We start from the raw sequence: 21278 nt of genomic DNA, 5'->3' as shown, positions 1-21278 counted from the left end.
ATCGGTGATGAAATCCATAGAAATCCTAGTCCATTGTCTCTCTGGAATAGGAAGTGGTACCAAGGATCCTGCAGGAGACTGCCTAGGTGTCTTGTGTCTGGCACAGATTCCACAAGCAGCAACATAGGCCTTAATGTCCACCCGGATAGAGGGCCACCAATAATGCCTAGAAATCAACTAGAAGGTCTTCTTGACACCTGCATGCCCGGCAAACAGAGAATCATGGGCCCACTTGAGAGCCTTAGGCCGAAGCCTGGAAGTGAGAAATGAGCGACCCGGAGGAGGAACCGTGGTTGAGGTTCTAGTGAGGGCCAGAATGGTAGTAGGGTCCAAGATGGTTCTGGGGGTGGGTGCGGGTTGAAGATCTTTATCATCAAATGACCGGGAGAGAGCATCTGCCCTGATATTCTTAACCCCAGGTCGAAAGGTCAAAATGAGATTAAAACGGGCAAAAAACAAGGACGTGGGTTCAGACACTAAGCTGTTTGCAAGTACGTTAAGTTTTTGTGGTCCATGTAGACAGTAACAGGATGCTCAGCCCCCTCAAGTAAATGTCTCCACTCCTCTAGGGCTGTTTTGATAGCCAATAATTCTTTATCCCCGATACCGTAGTTTAATTCACTAGGGGAAAATCTTCTGCAGCAGAAACCACAGGGATGAAACTTTCCATCAGAATCTTTCTGTAAAACAATGGCTCCTATGCCAATGGAGGATGCATCAACTTCAACAAAGAACGGCCAAGACAAGTCAGGTTGTAGCAAAATAGGGGCGGAGGAGAATGCCCTCTTTAATGACTGAAAGGCACTAAGGGCTTCGGCAGACCATGATTTTGCTGCTCCCTTGCGGGTGAGAGCAGTAATGGGAGAAATGAGAGTCGAGAAGTCCTGGATAAAGTGCCGATAATAATTGGCGAAGCCAATAAAACGTTGGATAGCCTTGAGACCCAATGGTTGTGGCCAATTGAGAATGGCAGCCACTTTCCCAGGATCCATGGAAAGACCAGCACCGGACACAATATATCCCAGGAAGTGGACCTGAGATGTTTCAAAGACACACTTCTCCAGCTTGCAGTAAAGGTGGTTGGAACGTAGTCGAGAGAGAACCTCCTTGACGTGACCTCGATGGGATTCTAAGTCCCTGGAGAATATAAATATGTCGTCCAGATAGACAACGACTGAGAGATAGAGTAGGTCTCGGAAGATGTCATTAATGAACTCCTGGAAGACCGCTGGGGCATTGCAAAGGCCAAAAGGCATCACCAGGTATTCATGGTGGCCATCCCAAGTGTTAAACGCAGTCTTCCATTCATCGCCCTCACGAATCCTAATCAAATTATAGGCGCCTCTGAGGTCTAGTTTGGTGAAAATCGTGGCACCTTTGATCCGATCGAATAACTCAGAAACCAGGGGTATGGGGTACCTGTTCTTCACGTAATGGCATTGAGCAGTCTGTAGTCGATGCATGGTCTTAGAGAACCATCCTTCTTTACAAAAAAAAAATCCTGCACCGGCAGGCGAGGAAGATTTTCTAATAAATCATCGTTCCAGGTTTTCAGATACATACTCGGTCATGGCTCGAGTCTCAGGAAGGGAAAGAGAGTACGTTCTACCACAAGGAATCTTCTCTCCAGGAATAAGTTTAATGGAACAATCACAAAGACGGTAGGGTGGAAGCATCTCAGCGGCAGTTTTACTGAAGACATCCACGAAGGCAGCGTATTCAGATGGTAAGAATGGGTGTGAGAGCGTGACACCTAATAGGCAGGGTCTTGAGGCATCGATCAGTGCTGAGCGGACCCCAGGAAGTAACTTGAGCACGTTGCCAATCAAATTGGGGTGAATGGTCCCTTAACCAGGTTAGTCCTAATATTACTGGATTAACAGTCTGTAGAAGGACTAGAAATGAGATCCATTCAAAATGGAGGAGACCAACTTGCAGACGGATCGGCCGGGTGGCCTGAGAGATAGATCCATTGGCCACTCTGTTACCATCCACCGCTGTCAGAACCAAGGGTTGCAATAATGATTCCAGGGGTAGATGAAGGTTAGCTGCTAAGGATGCAGAAATAAAGTTTCCAGCTGCCCCCGAATCCACGAAGGCCTGAAGAAAGACCGGACCCTGGGAAGCATGGATGATGATGGGCATCAAAAAGTCAGTTTTGTCTGGAGAATTGGGGGAAGATGTACTCAGCCCTAGACCGGCCTTCCCGGCACCGACTAGGAACTTGCGTTTCCCGGTCTCTTGGGACACTGTGATAGAATGTGCGAGGGGTCAGCGCAGTAGAGGCATAGATGGTTTTTAACCCTTCGTTCCCGTTCTTCCACAGTTAGGCGAGAACGCCCGATCTGCATGGGCTCCTTAGGCAAAATTGGTGGGTTCTGAAAAGTGGGAGCCAAGCGTAGACTAGCCCGGCGAGATTGTTCACGTTCCTGATTACATTCCAGAAATCGGATATCGACCTTGATACATAAGGAGATCAGATCATCTAGGGTAGCTGGTAAATCCCTGGAGACCAACTCGTCCTTGATCCGATCTGTCAGCCCCTGCCAGAAGGTAGCTACAAGGGCCTCATTATTCCAGTTTAGTTCTGAGGCGAGAGTCCTGAACTGAACCGCGTACTGACCCACGGGAAGGCTTCCCTGACGTAGCTTTAGAATGCTGGAGGCTGCAGAAGCAACTCGACCAGGCTCATCGAATACTTTTCTGAAGGTTTGTATGAAGGAAGATGAAATTTGTAACAGGGGGTCATCATGCTCCCAGAGAGGAGAAGCCCAGGCAAGCGCTTGATCCGTGAGTAGCGAAATAATATATGCCACCTTGGCTTGTTCTGAAGAAAAATTTCCTGGTGATAGTTCGAACTGGATAGCACATTGGTTGAGAAACCCTCTGCACTTTCTCGGATCACCACCGAATTTGTCGGGAGGTGGGATGCGAATCCCTCCAGTAGGATTAGGTGCAGCTGAAGCAGGAGAGCCGACAGCGGGGGGTACGGGAGCAACATATACTCCGGGCGGAGTCAGGGTTCTCTGGAGGGTATCCATGCGTGTAGCCAATCCCTGAAGGCACTGCAGGAGCTGAGTCTGGTTAACCTCTTGTTGATCAACTCGGCGGGTCAGGTGCTGCAGGAGGTCACCAGCGCCTTCGGCATTTGACATGGTCAGAGTATACTGTCAGAATTACTCTGTGGAATTGATGATAGCTGCCAGCAGTTGGCGCTACTGAGTACTGAAGCGCGGAGTCTAACACGCCCCTGGTTATCACCAGGAACCCTGTAAGGAGGTATGGACTTCGCTGCAAGGGACGCGCAGGTTCCAGCCCTCAGTATCAGTCAGCTGGCGAGGTAACAATTGAGGCAGCAGTGACAGCCCACCAGGATGCAGGATGGAAGAGTAGTCAACAAGCCGGTTCACAACCAGAGGAACGGATATAACCAAATCAGAAGCAGGAGAATGGTCAGGAAGCCGGGTCAATACCAAATATCAGTCTAAGCCAGAATCAGGATCCGAAGGAGAAGTCAGGAACAAGCCGGGTCAGAATCCAAGTAACAGCAACACAGGAACAAATGCTGGAGCAAGGCTGAAGACCAAATACTCTGGCACTAGACATGTGTCAGAGGCTGCTTTATATACCCTAAGGTGCCTCCTGATAGAGTTAGGGAGATTTTGGCGGTAACACATGCTGGCTGCAGACAAGTGAGCAGAGATAGCGTCCTGCTGCTAGGCAACAGGACGTGGTTGCTTGGAAGGTGCAGGCGGGCGTCTCCTGCCCCAAGTGTCAGTGTGGAGACGGCGCCTGACACCTAGCCACTCCTGAACTGGAAACTTACCAACACGCAGCTCTACTGGACCAACTTAGATATTGGAAGGCCCCTTCCCCTTTCAAACCTTGGGTTGCCATCAAACTCCACAACTCTTTTCTATTCCCGTTAGCAGACCTTCTTTGGTGAGATAAACCTAGAAGGACAATTTCCACAACTATCCCCAGGGGTATCAAGGCCTCTCCCATTGTTTGAGATAACATGATGTTTTTATCACCAGATACTCCTCTCCCCTCCTCCAACCTCTCTACCATTGCTCTGTCACAACTAATCCCAGATCTTCGCCCTGAATTTTGGCATAGCCAAGGAACTAAACAAATACAGGATCTGTTAGTGGGCTGATCACTTCCTCCCTTTTTCCATTTACAAGCTGAGTATGACATACCAACTCGAGATTTTTATAAATATCTCCCTGATCAAACACTGGATACAGTCCTATTCATCACATTCCTCAACATGGAGACCCCTTCCCCCTCCATATACGAAGGTTGCTCTCTTCCTCCTCTCATGCAGATGGTATCTCAAATTGGTACCAGACCCTCATTCTCATTGCCACTAGGGCAGCTATAGCCCAAAATTGGAAGTCACCATTACCTCCAGCCCTTTCAAAAATTATTTCCAAAATACAACATAGCTAGGAGTTTCAGATACTCCTCTACTTTATCCTCTCCTTGGATCAAATGGTTCCCATGACATGAATATTATACAGAACATCTGCCTCTGCATGACTCTTTAGTAATTATTTTAGCTACTTCCAACCTTACTGCTCTGAGGTTCCCAAATATGTATTTTTGAAATGTTGAATATCTCTAAATATGTCTCCTTCATCCCTCCCTTGCCCTCCAAACCCTCCATTCCTATCTCCTTCTATTTCTAGTTTTGTTATATGTTAACAATGTAAATATTCCAATTTCTGATATAATTAATTGTAAACACGATACACTGTTATGCATGTTATGTTTTACTTTATAAACACAATAAAAAACTTTCTAAGTTAAAATTTGATGGCAGATTTATAGTTGGGGTAGGGCATGTCCTACAGCAACTTTAAATTTCAGTGTACAAATAAGCTATCAGGTATTGTGTGCTACATGAAAAAACAGCCAGTATTTTCCTTATGTGCAAAATAATAAAACTGATTTGCACCCCTTAAATTGCAACATAGTTTTGTCCAGAAAACTTGAGTAAGAAAACTTACTCAATTGTTAGCTTAACTTTCCTTAATGGATAAAGCCCATTGTGTACATTACTTTATGTACAGTATATGGTTACCTTGTATACTTTAATTACAATATATCATAATATTTGTTCCCTTTCCATTTTGAAAGTGGTCACAGATGGGCTCTTGAACACTAGTGCTTTTTGAGCTAGAAAAGAGATAGCGTTCATGGCGCTCAATTCACTCTGTGCTGACACATTGAAGTGAATAGTGAATGCATCTCTCCTGTCACGCTGGCGCAATTACACTCAGAAATGTTGCATACAGCATCTGCAGTGTTATTATTCCCTTCCATGTGACAGGGAAGAAGCATTCCCCATGCACTTCACTCTTTCTGTATAGAGAGACTTGAGCGCTATGAACATTTGCACTTTTCTAGCATGATAAAAGTTGGGTATTTGTGAGTCATAAACAAACAGCTTCTTATAATAGATATTGTGTCCCATAAATAGTGCACCACTCCCTGACAAGTAACAAGTGCTTGGATGTTAGCTGGAGAAACTTGATAGCTTAATTATGTGATTCCTCTCCTACTTTAAGTGCTGTTCAACATTATAGGACCACCATTACATTGCAAACAACTGGCATTCACTAGAGCAGAATAAATCAGATCCCATGCACAGGAACAAATACAAAAAAACTACAGGTAATAAAATCACATTTACATTGTAAAGCCAACACATGCCACAGAATATTTCTGTGGCAGCTGAAGGCTATGCTGGTGTTTCCAATTTGTGATCAATATTTCTTTCCAACTTGTTTTCAGTGTGTCACTAACCACTAAACCTAAAATACAAGTTATAGTATGAAAGGGAATTATCAGTAACAATTATAAATATATTTGCTACAGTTTTAAGAATTTCCTGGACACAAAGATATTTGCAATCAGTGATGAACCAAGGCAGTGGAAGGCCTCAGTGCAGAAATTAGAAATATGTCCCTCAGCCATTCTACCCTTCCTAACATAGTGACTTCCCTCTCAATATACCACCAATGACCACCACCTTTATTGATGACATGGCAAACAATTTCAAAGCATCTTAAAAGAGGTTATTTAACATCAGGTGACTTATACATGCCCTCTTTCAACTTTTATTAAATATGTTGGTTTTTTTCCTGGCATCTCTTTGTGTTCATTAACCATGCATTTATATCATTAGGCAGCCTTGCTTTCCATGCACTGGGTACAGAACAATGCTTTGCTCTGGATACATTCTTATTTAACACTACTTCATTCTTTCAGTTACTAATAGTAAAACAATAGGACAAATTAAACACGTGAGGAATGAGAACATAAATATTGTCCCCTAAACAAAACAAACCATAACATAAATTATTTTCCTGGAAATAATATTATCCAATGCAATGGGAAGAGCAGCACTGTGTTACATCCCAAGGCAACAGCAGTAAACAATTACTTGAAGAATTAGCAGTTGAGATGGTGTACGGCAGCAATAGAGGCGTAACAATACTATTTCAAGTGGAAAACTCCATTTAAGATCTGCTGCTGTATTTAAACATTTATGTATATAGTTTCAGGGTCCGTTTTATACAAAAGGGAGCCATGAGCAAAAATAACACAGGAAATGGTAGACTGATGGTGACGTGTCACTTCACATGTGAATATACAATAAATTAATAAAAATATCATATATCCACAACTTAAAAAAAACAATAAACACAACACAAAAAACTAGCCTCCATTTCGCAATACAATCTGCCAATTTCTGGATACAATGCACGTTGGTCGAATAATGTACGTTATTTTTCTTACCAACCAGTTCATAAAATACATTATAGGTTTCATTTATTTACCTTTCGAAATTCTAGCAATGAGTTCAGAAATCCTGCATTATTCATTAATTTCAGAGCCTCTCCCCAGGATGGTTTCACAGTTGGTCGCTCTGGATCTGCTGTAACTGTGTCAATCTTTCTTTGGAACAGCAGCAACACACAGTCCATGATTCTCATAATTAAATGAGGAGGTCTACCCAGCTTACGAACAGTTGATATGTCACCGGGCTTGATAGTCTGAAAGACATTGCGAGAGGTTTTTCTTTTAAACTAATTCAAATCTGCAACAAAAATCTTGTTAATAATGTTATGTTATTAGATATCTCGCATTTTTTTTCTAAAAATCTTTTGTATAGAAATATGTATGTACAATTTTGCAGACAGCATACGAATGGAAAAATTGGGACAAAGTTAATCATGGCACAAATCCAACCAAACCACACCCCAGTTCCAACCGGGGGGTAAATGTATCAATATGCGGGTTCTTCAACACCCGCGTGTTCAGCCTCTTCCGCGATTAAATTTCAAGCGGCGCTGCATTGTAAAGGGTTAACTTCCCTTTACAATGCAGCGCCGCTTGAAATTTAATCGCGGAAGAGGCTGAACACGCGGGTGTTGAAGAACCCGCATATTGATACATTTACCCCCGGATCTCTTATGGTCACCACAAATAGAGACTAGGATACGCATGTCCAGACATGTTCCTTTATATTCAGAGAGTTATTATGAACTCTATAATTCCAGGCAAATAATGATTTAACAAACACATGTATACAAGAGTAGTATGTACAATTGGTAAAGGTATATAAAAGATCTTAACCTGGAGAGCTGCCTCTGCCTCCTCCAGGGCTGGTCTGGCCACCTCTAGTTTCTCTTCAGCTGATGCTTTGGCAACAGCGATTTCATCAACAATGGCCTGTGCTTTGTCTTTCACCTTCTGCACCTGCATCTTTACTTTTTCAGCAGCATGCGCTTTCAGAGTCACTTCCTGCAAAACCTCATCTGCCTTCTTAGATGCTACAGCAAGGTCTTTCTCCTTAACTGCTAGCTCTTTTGACAACTGATTGACGGACACTTCAGCTTCCATCAATTTTGCAAGACCTGGGGAGAAGACAAGTATGACACAAAACAAGTGAAATATATGCTTAGTCCCAGTGGTCGAAGTAGAAATATAGAAGTGCTGGTATGGAAGTTTGAAATGAACTGAGGGGCATGGGGGCAGCCTAGGCCACACTGAAGGTTTAGGGATTTTGATAGAGTGAAATAAATTTTAGATTCATTTTAACACTATATATATAGTATAATATAAAACATATTAAAAGATGTAAGGCTATCCACCCTGTTTCCTCCACGTCTCCTGTGTCCAATTACCTTTCCTCTGTGTCCTCCCACATCTTCCTCCTGTCTCCGTTGTATATTTACATTTTCATTCATATCGCCATAATATTATAATAAACAATTCCAAAATATCTCCCTTATATTTTTCGTGTTACCATTTACCTTTCCCTTATCAGTTTCTTTCCTCTGTTCCTTTGTGCTCCTATCTTCATTGCAGGTACCCCCTCTCTCTGCCCTCCCCTGTGCCTCACACATCCTGCTTCTCTCGGTCCTACCTTACTCCTTCATCCTGTCCATCTATCCCTGTTCCTGCTCCTATTATTCCCTTTTACTAGATAATTCACACTTTTGGCCCTCCAAAATCACACTGCAGTCACCTTCCTCACACTGTGCCCCCCTCCTTATCACACTGTGCCCCTTTCATAGCTCTCCCTGTGCCCCCTCCACATCACTGTGTCTCCTCCACATCACTCTCTGTGCCCCCTCGACATCACTCTCTGTGCCCCCTCCACATCACTCTTTATGCGCCTTCCATATCTCTTCCTATGCCCCTGCCATATCTCTTCCTGTGTCCCCGCCATAGCTTACTCTGTGCCCCCTCCATAGCTCTCTCTCTGCCCCCTCCATAGCTCTCTCTCTCTCTGCCCCCTCCATAGCTCTCTCTCTGCCCCCTCCATAGCTCTCTCTCTGCCCCCTCCATAGCTTTCTCTGTGCCTGCTCCATATTACCCTGTACCCTCATTAATCATTCTGACCTTCTCCATTCTATACTTACCTCTCTAGGACCTTTCTTCTGTCGTCTTCTCCTCCTTTTCTTCTGTTCTGCATTCGGCAGCTCTTCTGGCTCATGGATGCTCTCTACTCACTGCTGCAGTCTCAGTGACTGTCGGGCGTGACATCATCATGTCCAGACAGTCAGAATGGTGCAGAAAGCAGCGAGCAGCCAGGAGCCAGAAGAGCCACCGGATGCAGTACAAGTTGGGAAGGTCGGCGGAGCGCAGAGCAGTGCCTCTCGGGCATGGCGCTCCCCCTCCTTGCCTCTCCTGCTTACCGTTGACAAACCTGAAGAAGTGGGGGGAACGTCTAACCGGCACACACCGCCCCACTTTGAGCACTACTTAGTCCTCAATGCAGTCTAAACTATTATACATTATAATTAAATGGGCACCAGTATTTATATTCTACCACAAGTGATAATCACAGAGACAATTCTCCAACAGCACTGATTTAACCATGTTAGTGTGATAGACGAGGAATAGGCAGTCACACATAGCAATAAAACATTTTAGATAAATTATCACATCTCTGGGCAGATTTTTCCCAGTTTTACAGTGTCAGGCCCTATTAAAAGCCTAGATCACCTATTAAGTAAAACCCATCTGTATATAGTCTTTTTAAAAAGTTTGATAAATCAAATTTTGAAATTTATCAAGCTACCTTACCATTTATACATATCAAATATTTTACTTTTGACTCTGTTGAAATTATGGGGATAAGGGAACTTGCCCTATTAAAGTGTAATTTGATTAAAAATGAAATACTACTACTCATGTTTTATGTTGATGTCAGAGCAAAATGAAAATAAAATAAAAAGGAAATGTACCAGTTTTCATGCGGTTGGACAGATTTTCAACATTTGCAAATTTCTCTCCATATATTGCTTTGTAGCCACCAATGAAGGACAGATATGATTTTGGAGTGACATATGTCTGGCGCCTGTATCTCTCAAAATATTCAACACACTTTTCTGCCACAATGTCTTGGAATGTTCCCATTGTATTCACCACGCTCCTTTTTACCTCTTCTGTGCATTCTATTTTATAAGAAAACAAAAAGTGATGAGCTACAGCAACCAAAGCATCTCGTGGCCAACGCTGGAACCAGTCCATGGTACATCCAGAAATAAGGCCAGGAAACTTTAACGCTCTGGTTCTGAATTTTTCCCCAACTGGCGAGAAACAAAGCACTACGTGCAAGTTACTGCGGACACGGGAGAGAAAGTAATCATAAAGGTTTTCAGCGGTTGGCGCCCGTCTTGGATACTCTTTCTTCATGACAGGAATTAAATCCTGTGTGATTTCATCAATCTCATCTCTTGCAAACAAGTTGGAAACTTCTCCAGACGCCAACACATTATTCATATACTCTAGAAAGGATTCATCCTTAATTTCATTGTCAGTAAATATGAAGGTAATTCCTTTCCCTTTTTGGCCTGCTGTGCGGTATAACAGCTTCAGATCATCCAGAAGGTTATTCGTACCATATGTCCTGCAATAAAACGGATACATAATATGCTTTTAATTATGACATAGAGCACTGCACAAGACAATCATTTCACCTGCTCTGCCCACATTTGTGTAAATATCTAAAGCCTCAAATCATATGATATTCTTTACTTGTGCAATGTAAGTGACTTTGTACAGCTCCAAGTTCATTGGATCTTGGCAGAAGACTATGTGCTCAAATTGCATTTTGAATTAATTGATCAGCATGCAGGTGGATACATTTTTATCAAGTACCAAGCATTTTTTTTAAACAAATAAGGAGTTTGCGCCTTTTGCTAAAAGTGTCATATACAACCATTCATAGCTTGGTCTATTCTACCACCAAATCCAGTGCAATTAAAACATATTTGCAATTTGGCACTTCACTAATCAGAACAATTTTCAGGACTGTAAAAAGCAAGTATGACATCCAGGCCAATAATAAAAAATTGTCACCACGGCTCCCCATTTCAGGTGAGAATGCAAAAATCTATTTATTTTTTCAAATGATTCATTTTATTTTCATTTGAATGGGGAAGAAAGTTTTTGGGAAAACTTTAAAATCATATATCTATTTTTTTTACTTTCAGTGTTGCAAATTTGTCCGTGGTAACATCATTACGGATATTCAGGCGTCAAAGTGGCTAAATTGTTCATGGTCCATTGAAAGACATTGAAGGGTAATTTTTGTTTTTTACTAATTTGAATTTGCTGAAGCTACCCACCACACTATTTATTGACCCTGCTGGCCATGCAGAATCATTACATCAGTGTGTGGTCACACTAGGATCCAACCAGAAAAGTGCTCAGAATGAAAACTGCTGTCAGTGCTAATGTCATTGAATACTGTTACACGGCACCCTCATGAACTCAGTACTGCATTAATTAGAATAAATAGACCACAGGTTGTGAGAACAAATAGGCAGGGCCATCGCTATGGAAGGTTTGCAACCACCATTATAGAAACACAGAAACACAGAATTTGACGGCAGACAAGAATCACTTGGCCCATCTTGTCTGCCCAACTTTTAACCTATGATAACCTCAAATGCTATTTCATCATTTATTCTTTGTAAGGATATCCTTATGTCTATCCCAAGCATGTTTAAATTGCTGTATTAGCCTCTACCACCTCTGATGGGAAGCTATTCCACTTATCCACTAACCTTTTTGTGAAGTAGTATTTCCTCAAATTTCCTCTGAACCTACTTCCCTCCAGTTTCAGTGCATGTCCTCATGTTCTAGTACTCCTCCTGCACCTTATTAAACCCCTTGATATATTTTGAAAGTTTTTATCATGTGCCCCAATTCCCTACTCTGCTTCAAGCTATACATATTAATTTTTGTCTTTCCAGATAGGTTTTGTGCGGTAGGGCATGGACCATTTTAGTTGCCCTTCTTTGTACAATCTCTAATGTATTTATACCCTTCTGGAGATATGGCCTCCAGATTTGAAAAAAGTATTCTAGATAAGCCGCACCAATGACCTATACAGTGGCATCATTACTTCTTTCTTTCTGCTACGGATTCCTCTCCCTATGCAACCAAGCAACTGACTTGCCTTTCTCATTGCCTTGTTACATTGCTTACCTGCCTTTAAGTCACCAGAAATAGTGACTCCTAGATCCCTTTCCTCCTCAGTAGCTTCCATTATAGTGCCATTAATACTATATTTAGCCTTTGGGTTTTTGAGACCCAAGTGCAGGATTTTGCATTTTGGCATTAAATTGAAGATACAGCTCTCATGACCATTCCTCTAGTCTACCTAGATCATTGATCATTTGTTTTATCTCCCCTGGTGTGTCTACCCCTCCCTGTTGCATATCTTTGTGTCATCTGCAAAAAGGCATACTTTCCCTTCAATACCATCTGCAAAGTCACCAATAAAGATATTAAAAAGCACTGGTCCAAGTACGGATACTTGAGGTACTCCTCTGAAAAACTTTCCCTCCTGTGAATGCACTCCATTTACTATAACTCTCTGTTATCTATCCTGCAACCAATATCTTATACATTCAATCATCTTAGAATCCAATCCTAAGCTTTCAAGTTTATTTAAGAGTCTGCTATGTGGGACAGGGTCAAAAGCTTTACTAAATCTAGATAAGCTACATCTACCCCCCCCCCTCCCCTCTTGATCTACTACTTTAGTCACCCATTCAAAAAAGTCAATAAGATTTGTTTGACGTGATTTCCCACAGTAAATCCATGCTGTGTGGGATTCTGTAAATTACTGGATTTGAGATATTATACAACTCTTTCTTTGAAGAGTGTTTCCATCAATTTCTCTACTACTGATGTAAGGCTCACTGGTCTATAGTTGTTTCCCTTTTCCATAATTCTTCTTGATATTTAAATATTTTTGTGGGAGTCCATGGTAGCCACTTAGGGGCATATTCAATTGTCCGTGTTACTCGCAAAAGTAAGACGGCATCAAAAGTATTACCGTTATTACGGTAATTCTAAGCCGGATTTCAGCTCGCAGCTCCTGGCATTAAAGGTACCGTAATAACGGTAATTACGCACACTATTACCGTAATTACCGTTATTACGGTACCTTTAATGCCAGGAGCGGCGAGCTGAAATCTGGCTTAGAATTACCGTAATAACGGTAATACTTTTGATGCCATGTTAGTTTTGTAACACGGACAATTGAATATGAATGGTATTTGCGTCATAATGGCCAGACCCCACTACGCAATGCCTGAAAGTTAAGAGGGCGGAATCTGAGACTATTTTGAAATTTGTGAACTTCCAGACATTCTAGGACACTACTTCCCAACTCCAGTCCTCAGGGACCCCTAACAGTGCAGGTTTTCCAGGTCACAAGTGAAATAATTAGTACCACCTGTGGATCTTTCAAAATGTGTCAGTTAGTAATTTAAAAATGTGTCAGTTAGTAATGAATACACCTGTGCTCCAGCAAAGAGATATGGAAAACATGCACTGTTAGGGGTCCATGAGGACTGGAGTTGGAAATCACTGTTCTAGGAGAATATGCAAGTATGGTCTTCAGTTGATGTTTTCCTCCTGTTGGGAACAGAGACTCTTTTTCTGGATACTAACTTTTGCTTATTTACTTACCTCAGTGAACAGTAATGGCCCGATTCATTAATAAGCATAAATGGCGATACGTGCTGTATTTTGCGTAAAATCGCTCTGTGTATGCCCAGAACCAGTGCATGCGCCAGAGAACACATCAAGGACCAATTAATCTTTGACCCTTACTAAAGCCTATGATTTCATGGACAGAACGGGAAGCGGACTGAGCGTATTCACGTACTCGATGTACAGTAAGTATTTGCTAAGCTCGAGATCATGCAGCAGCATCTGTATCAAGCTTTCAAAGGTACGTCATTCTCATCCGTATCACTTGCACCAGCTACTGGTCTGGAGTAAATGCTGATTACTAGTGATGTCGGTCACATATGTAAGCTAGAACATATGTTTGCAATTAGGAGCAACTGCAGTAATGCATTTTATATACAGTAGACATTAAGAACACCCTAATAATTGAATTTTATGGGAGAGGGCAGGGGCATGAAAAAAACCAAACCCAAACGTTTTATTTTTTAATGTAGTATTAACAGGTGACATTAACAGAATACCTTTTTGAGTTTTTTATCACTGTGTTCTATTGGGATTTTCTATTTGACATATGTATTGGATGTATCCTGCAGTGTATTTGTCTGTTAGAGCAGAGTGTACCTAGTCCTGTATTCACAAGCATATGCTCGATGGATGTTTGTTTTGCGTTTGCTATTGATCCAGGTCCTGAGTGAGCAGGGCTGTGTAGAAGCAGTTTACAGCATTCTTATGCCTTGCCCCATCAACTTCATGGCGTAAATTGCATCATTGCCCTGCCAATGCCAATTTTTCATACCTTCTCCTGAAAGTGTCAGGATGAGGGCATAAAATATGATATGATGAAATAGAATATTGAATGTCAGGGCCCAAATAAAATATTGCATTGATAAATAGAAGTGAACATGAATGTCCCCTCAGATAAGTTTGCTTCCTTTTTAAAACATTTGGTCAAGTAGCTAAGTGGGAAATAATTAGGTTCAGAGGACACTCTGGCAGGAAACTTACTTAACATATGCAGGTGACAGATATCATCATCAGCAGCAGTGGCGCTATTTACATAGCGCTACTAATTCTGCAGCGCTGTACAGAGAACTCACTCAAATCAGTCCCTGCCTGCCCCATTGGAGCTTACAGTCTAAATTCCCTAACACATACATACTGACCAAGAGAGAATAAGGTCAATTTAATAGCCTGCCTATTAACCTACTAGTATGTTTTTGGAGTGTGGGCGGAAACCGGAGCACCCGGTGGAAAGCCATGCAAACACGGGGAAAACATACAAACTCTACACAGATAAGGCCATGGTCAGAAATCAAACTCATGACCCCAGAGCTGTGAGGCACAAGTGCTAACCACTAAGCCACCGTTCTGCCCTCTATTGACATCCATTGTTTTTGATCATGTATTCCACTTCCTAATTGACTTCTTTTCAATAGATATTGTAAAGACAAAATAACCACTAGGTGTGAATCAGGGAGAGGCATATGCCTAGGTGAGAATCTTCGAGACAGAAGGCCAAACCTGAAGGCTTTCTAGGCAGGTATTTATAAATAGTAACTTCAAAGAAATGCCTTCATATTTCATATGTTGGAAAATCCATGGGCCACTCTGCAATGAGGGGCAAAAATCACACAAGGGTTTTAAAACATAGATACCAACCATACAGGGAACAACTGCAGTCACATGTATTTCGGGATGAGATCTGATATTGTTGTACTCCCATCATATTTGGTATTTAAATGTGTGGGAAGTTATGACCGATTTATTGAAGAGGAAGTTATGTCTCTGGAATATATCTGAAAAAAGTTGGCAAAGGTAAAAACTTTAGGAATCGTTTTGAACAATCCCTAGGTGACACCCAGGGGACATTTCTGCCGCCCCCCCCCCCACCCCCCAATTAGCATCCATACTGCTCGGTGAATGCCGTCCCATTTAATTTTGCTTAAAAACCTGTGTTGTGAAGGGACAAATTATCAGTTTCTTGGGGATCAATCCAATTGAAGGACTGTATCTTTACTGCCTACCCCCATGCATACAGATTATTATACGTAAGTGCTGCTCTGTACTTTCATCCAATTTGTTTTTATAACTGTCTGCAATTTTTTATTTGTACATCAAATCTTTATCCAATTGTTTTTTTATTATCTGTAAGCATTGTACTTTTTGTATATTAAATCTAACAATTTAATAGTTCTGTCCTTATTGCTCTAAACAAATCCATTGCCTGTTTAGAAGAGATAGATTGCTTGGCTGGATTAACTCTTTAGAAACCAGTGTGTGAAGGGTTAATTGTTTAGCTACCAGAGCACAGAGTGTGCGCAATTGGGTAAATAAGTCATAGGTTTGCTACGGGCCGTATATGTAGCTGGTGGCAGTTGCTGAGAGGTGTGAAGCATGCGCCTGTGTTGGGAAAGGGACCAGCGAAATCTGTAGCCTGAAAGAGAGCGGAGTGTGAGGTTTAGGCTGGAATCCTGTGTGTTCCCTTACAGTAAGCTTCCAAGTCACGAGTGCGCAGAGGAGGGCGGTTTGTGACAGATATAGGTGTTCAGGAGCGGTTTACTGACAAAATAGAGGTGATATATTGGATGACTGGTGGATAAGATATTAAATCATGGAATAGCTAGAGAGGGCTTATCCCTGACTGGAAGGTATGAAATGTAGGTAAGCATGCTTACAATGATGTACTGGCAGACTGAAACTGGTGATGCCAGTCTATTTGGAGAAACTACAGTGAGTGTAAAGTGACTGATTAAATTATCACTTTATTCTTAAATCCATTTCTGCCAAAAGACAGGCATCACTGCACACATTAGTAAATTACTCCTAATAAGTAAGGAGCCACTCTCTGTCTTGTTCCTTCCAATCGCAACAAATACAGGAGCCTATTGATGAAACAATTCCAGGGTCGGACTGATCGCTCCCTTCTTTGTTGGTGGGGTTAGCAGGAAACATAAAAAAAAAATACTCACGTGACCGCGGCACTCACCGACTCCTTTCTGCGCTGCACTGAATGTCGGAAGAGAAGAAGAGAAGAAAGAAGCCGATCGAAAAGGTAAGTGAAGGGGGAGCACTGGAGAGTGTGAAAAGAAGGAGCATTGGAGAGTGTGAAAAGGGGGAGCATGGCAGAGAGGGAAAAGGGGGAGCACAGACAGCATGGTATAGTGTGCAGGATGGCCAAAACAGCATGGCATAGTGTGCAGGGTGGCCAAAACAGCATGGCACAGGGTGATGAAGGGGGGCCAGGAGAAGGGGGGGGGCAAAAGAAGCATGGAGGGCGCAGTGGGATAATAAGGAGGCACAGCATGGTGATGAAAGTGCACAGTAATGTGTGTGCGACGGCACAGCGGGCTTGTGGCAATGTAATGTGTATGTGGTAGGTGGTGGCTAAATAATGGGTGCTATTTTGTTTGTAGGGTGAAGGTGGGGCAATTTAATTTTATAGTGGGGACTATTAATTTAAGATGGGGTGGTTTGGGGCTATTAATTGAATGCGGGGCTGAGTTTGAGGAGCATGAGGTCTATTTATTAAATGTGAATATGAATTATTTAATGGCAGTGACAGTTGCGTGAAATAGGTATATTTATTATACGTAAATGCGATTAATTTATTGCAGGGGCTGTCTGGAGGGAGAGAAATAAGAAAACTATTACTTTAATGTTGGGGCTGGAGGAAGGCCTAAGTTTTAATTGTGGGTCCTATTGATTTAACGCCGGGGCTGGTTAAAATTTTCTAAATGTACCCATTATTTTTTCCAAATAGGGCCCCCAAAATTCCAGGATCCAGACAAGCCGCAACTAAAGAAACCAGCAGCAGCCACAGGTGGCTACACAGGTGTAGTCTAGTGCAGGCTTGGCTAATCTGTGGCACTCCAGGTGCTGTGAAACTACAAGTCCCAGCATACCCTTCCAACAATAGGCTGCTATATATTGGCATAGCATGCTGGGGCTTGTAGTTTCACAACACCTGGAGTGCCAAAGGTTAGCCAAGCCTGGTCTAGTGGGACAATCCCGATTTTTGGTGACTGTACTGCCCAATCTAAGGGGCAGGTCAAGACTATGTACTCTTTATATACACATTGCATTCTTTAAATACTAAACTATGGTGCTAGCTGACCTTCGTGTGCTGATCACTCCCCCTCTAGTGTCTGTTCTTGCCTCTATGAAGGCTGGCCACACCCCCTCTGGTGGGTCCCTGGCGTTGCAGTCCCCCGGTGGGCCTTTCATGCCCCATTCCGACACTGAACATTTCTATACTGTAAAACAGCCATTTTCACAGGATTATGGTTAAATGAAGTATCGGATCTATTTATGAAGACATATCAAAGATAGCTTTTTGGAGTTAGCCCTTGTTTGTGAACGTCCTTTGAAGAATGGCTTTAGCAGCTTATATCGCATTGTAAAGGCCGCCAGTGAAGGAGAGTGAAGAGTAAAGAGGGAACTCTTCTGTTCTCTTCCCAATCAAACTGCACGTTCCTCCTCTCCTTCCTGCTCATGGCTGCCAGTAATCAGAACAGCAAAGCAGCAGTCATATAGAACTTGGGCAAGTATTTATGCATAAATAAATTTGTTTTAAGGTAGGCAATCAATTTAATGTGTGCAATCTATATAATGTGGGTGTAATCAGCAAACGGCGACAGCAAAGGCTGTGTTATACACGGGACAGACGCATAGCAGAGGTGCTGTCCCGGGCATGAGTCCGAAAAGGAATCTCATTGCTGTGAAAAGCATTGATAAGAGATGATTGATAACAGGCTATTTTGGCAACTATTTATAAATAGGCTCCACAATGTTGTGAGGTGACTGGCAGAATCGTGGCAGAGGCTGATGGCTCTTTAGTGGATGTAATTCACCCAGGTATGTAGGGATGCCTGTCTTTTGGATAGAAAAACAATAAGAGAAAAATGCTAAATTAATCAATATCCTATGACTTTACAGTCACTGCTGCTTATTCAAATAGACATTTCCAAGGTCTGGGAGCACCTCTCCCTCTTTTGCACAGTGTGAGGTGGGATAGAGAGCTGTATTCCACCCCTCCTCACCCACCCTGTTAACCCTATACCTGCCTGGAAGGCGATATATAATTGTTCGGATATTTCTAAATATAGTAAAAAAAACTGCAAAGAAAAAGGTCTTTCGTTTAGAAACATACCCTGCGCAAGTAGCAGCAGTTTATTTCACATACTTACACTGTTTTCTGACACTTGCACAGCTACAAGCGGTGTCTCTTGTAACTATATAAGGCAATGATAGGCAACTTGGTACACTTCAGGGACCACATGGATGGTCCTTTAAACTTCAAAAGGAATGCACTTTACCCTTACTCAGTAATAAGTTAAAACAATACATTTAATAAAAGAGATACGTCTCTGTAATAACATAACAGCAGACATTTTAAACAAGTTTTACATGCTATAACAATCAAATCTGACAGTAAAGCAAAGAGAAGCTGGGGGCTGTAGGTGAAGGCTTGAAGTGCTGCATGTGGCCCTAGGGCCATTTGTTTCCTTTCACTGGTATAAGGGCTCCTCCACAGGAGTAACTTTTGAGATGTGTATTACGTCTGTCGGTGTGGGTCAATAGTCCTATATGTGGCACTATTTCTCTGGCAGTTCGGAATGCAGCTTAAGAAACCTCTTGGCCATCTGACCCCGGGTTGGTCCCATAGTGGGCTACCATGGGCTGGGTCAATGGGCCATCTATATTTTTGTCCCTTTAAAATGTTACTAATAGGAGTCTCACCCCCGGGCTAAAATGTGCCAGCCCTCCCATGTCTTGTGTAGACTAATGTGTGTGTGCGCATTTGTTGGGGGTACCAACCAATCTGTTTTTAATTCCTAATATAATACATCGTCATCATTTATTTATATAGCGCCAGCAAATTCCGTAGTGCTTTACAATTGGGAACAAACATTAATAAAACAATACTGGGTAATAAATACAGACAGAGAGGTAAGAGAGCCCTGCTCACAAGCTTACGGGACAATGGGAGTTTGAAACACAAGGGCATGTGCTACATCATATTGCACATTGGACAAGCTAGAATGCAAAGGTAAAAAGTATTGAGTGGGCTGTGTGATCAGTCACACAGCAATGTTGGTCAGAGGGTTGTTGCCTTAGGTTAGCTGTATAAAGTGTGGCAATAGGTTAATCTAGGGAGATTAAGATGCTGGTTGAGAAATATTATAAGCTTGTCTGAAAAGGTGGGTTTTCAGAGACTGCTTGACGCTTTGAAGACTAGAAGAAAGTCTTACTGTGTGAAGGAGGGAAATTCACAAAGTGGGTGCAGCCTGAAAAAAGTCCTGCAATCGGGAATGGGAGGATGTGATGAGAGTGGAAGAGAGACGCAGATCTTGTGCAGAACAGAGGTGTTGAGTTGGGAGATATTTTGAGGCAAGTGAGGAGATGTATGTTGGTACAATTTTGTTGATGGCCTTGTATGTTAGTAGAAGAATTTTATATTGGATTCGTTGAAAAACAGGCAACCAATGTAGAGACTGACAGAATGGCTCAGCAAAGGAAGAACGGTTTGCAAGGAAAATCAATCTAGTCGCTGCGTGCAAAATAGATTGTAGAGGTTCAAATCTGATTTTGGGAAGACCAGTAAGGAGGGAATTGCAATAGTCGATGTGTCAGATGATGAGAGCATGAATTAAGGTTTTTGCAGTGTCCTGTGTGAGATAAGTGCGTATTCTGGAAATGTTCTTTAGATGTATGTAACATGATTTAGATACGGAGTTGATATAGAGGACAAACGATAGTTGTGAGTCAAGGATTACACCTAGGCAGCAAGTTTGCAGGGTGGAATTTATGGTCATGTTATCAACATAAAATAAAAATGTCAGGCAAGAAGCTTCTGTTTTTCGGTGGGAATATTATTTATTCAGTTTTTGAAAAAATTGAGTTTGAATTGGCGAGAAGACATCCAAGATGGAATGACAGAAAGACAGTCAGTAACGTAAGACAACACAGATGGTGAAGAGAGGATAGATAGATTTGTGTATCATCTGCATAGAGATGATACTGAAATCCAAAGCACATTATTAGGTTTCCAAGAGAAGTGGTGCAGATAGAGAATAGCAGAGGACCTAGGACTGAGCCTTGTGGTACTCCAACTGATAAAGGAAGTGGAGCAAGAGGTGGATTCAGAGAAATAATCACTGAAAGAGCGATTAGATAGGTAGGATGAGAACTAGGAAAGGACAGTGCCTTGAAGACCTAGGGATTTGTATGAGGAGAGAGTGGTCAACAGTGTCAAATGCAACAGAGAGATCCAGGAGAATTAGAAGAGAGTAATGGCCTTCAGCTTTTGCTGTGATCAAATCATTGACAACCTTGGTCAGCGCAGACTCTGTGGAGTGTTGAGAGCGAAAGCCTTACTGAAGAGAATCCAGGAGGTTGTTTGCTGTAAGAAAGTGTGTGAGGCGAGTGTAGGCAATTCTCTCGAGAAGCTTGGAGGGGCATGTGACCTGAGAGAGAGGGCGGTAATTTGAGAGAGAGTTTGGGTCAGAATTTAGTTTTTTCAAAATAGGAGTAATCACTGCATGCTTGAGTACAGGAGGTAGAGTAGGAAGATAAGAGAGTAGAAACTTACTCTTCCTTAGTGGGATCAAATGAAGAGAGAGTGTCAGAGGGTGCTACAAAAGAATTGAGCTGATTGCTTGTCGAGGGAGATGATACCATTTCAAGTCTGATCTTATCTATATTGTCCTTGAAATAGGAAGCAAGATCCGGGCACTGATGGTAGTTGGAGGGTTTGGGGT

General features: G+C 42.3%; 1 protein-coding gene across 1 annotated transcript in view; it reads right to left on the bottom strand.

Annotated features, from left to right (window-relative positions):
• LOC142158677 (dynein axonemal heavy chain 5-like) overlaps positions 1 to 21278 on the bottom strand; it is a 363541-nt gene that overhangs the window by 130457 nt on the left and 211806 nt on the right. Inside the window, exons 56-58 of the mRNA XM_075212884.1 lie at positions 9771 to 10435; positions 7651 to 7931; positions 6852 to 7067 (exon numbers count right to left, since the gene is read on the bottom strand). Coding sequence (XP_075068985.1) covers positions 6852 to 7067; positions 7651 to 7931; positions 9771 to 10435 — 1162 coding nt within the window. The remainder of the gene's footprint in view (positions 1 to 6851; positions 7068 to 7650; positions 7932 to 9770; positions 10436 to 21278) is intronic.

The sequence above is a fragment of the Mixophyes fleayi genome, chromosome 5 (genome assembly GCF_038048845.1).
Source record: "Mixophyes fleayi isolate aMixFle1 chromosome 5, aMixFle1.hap1, whole genome shotgun sequence".
NCBI classification, from domain to species: Eukaryota; Metazoa; Chordata; class Amphibia; order Anura; family Limnodynastidae; genus Mixophyes; species Mixophyes fleayi.
Note: the sequence above shows the minus strand (reverse complement) of the source record. Positions and strands in the feature narration are given on the sequence as shown.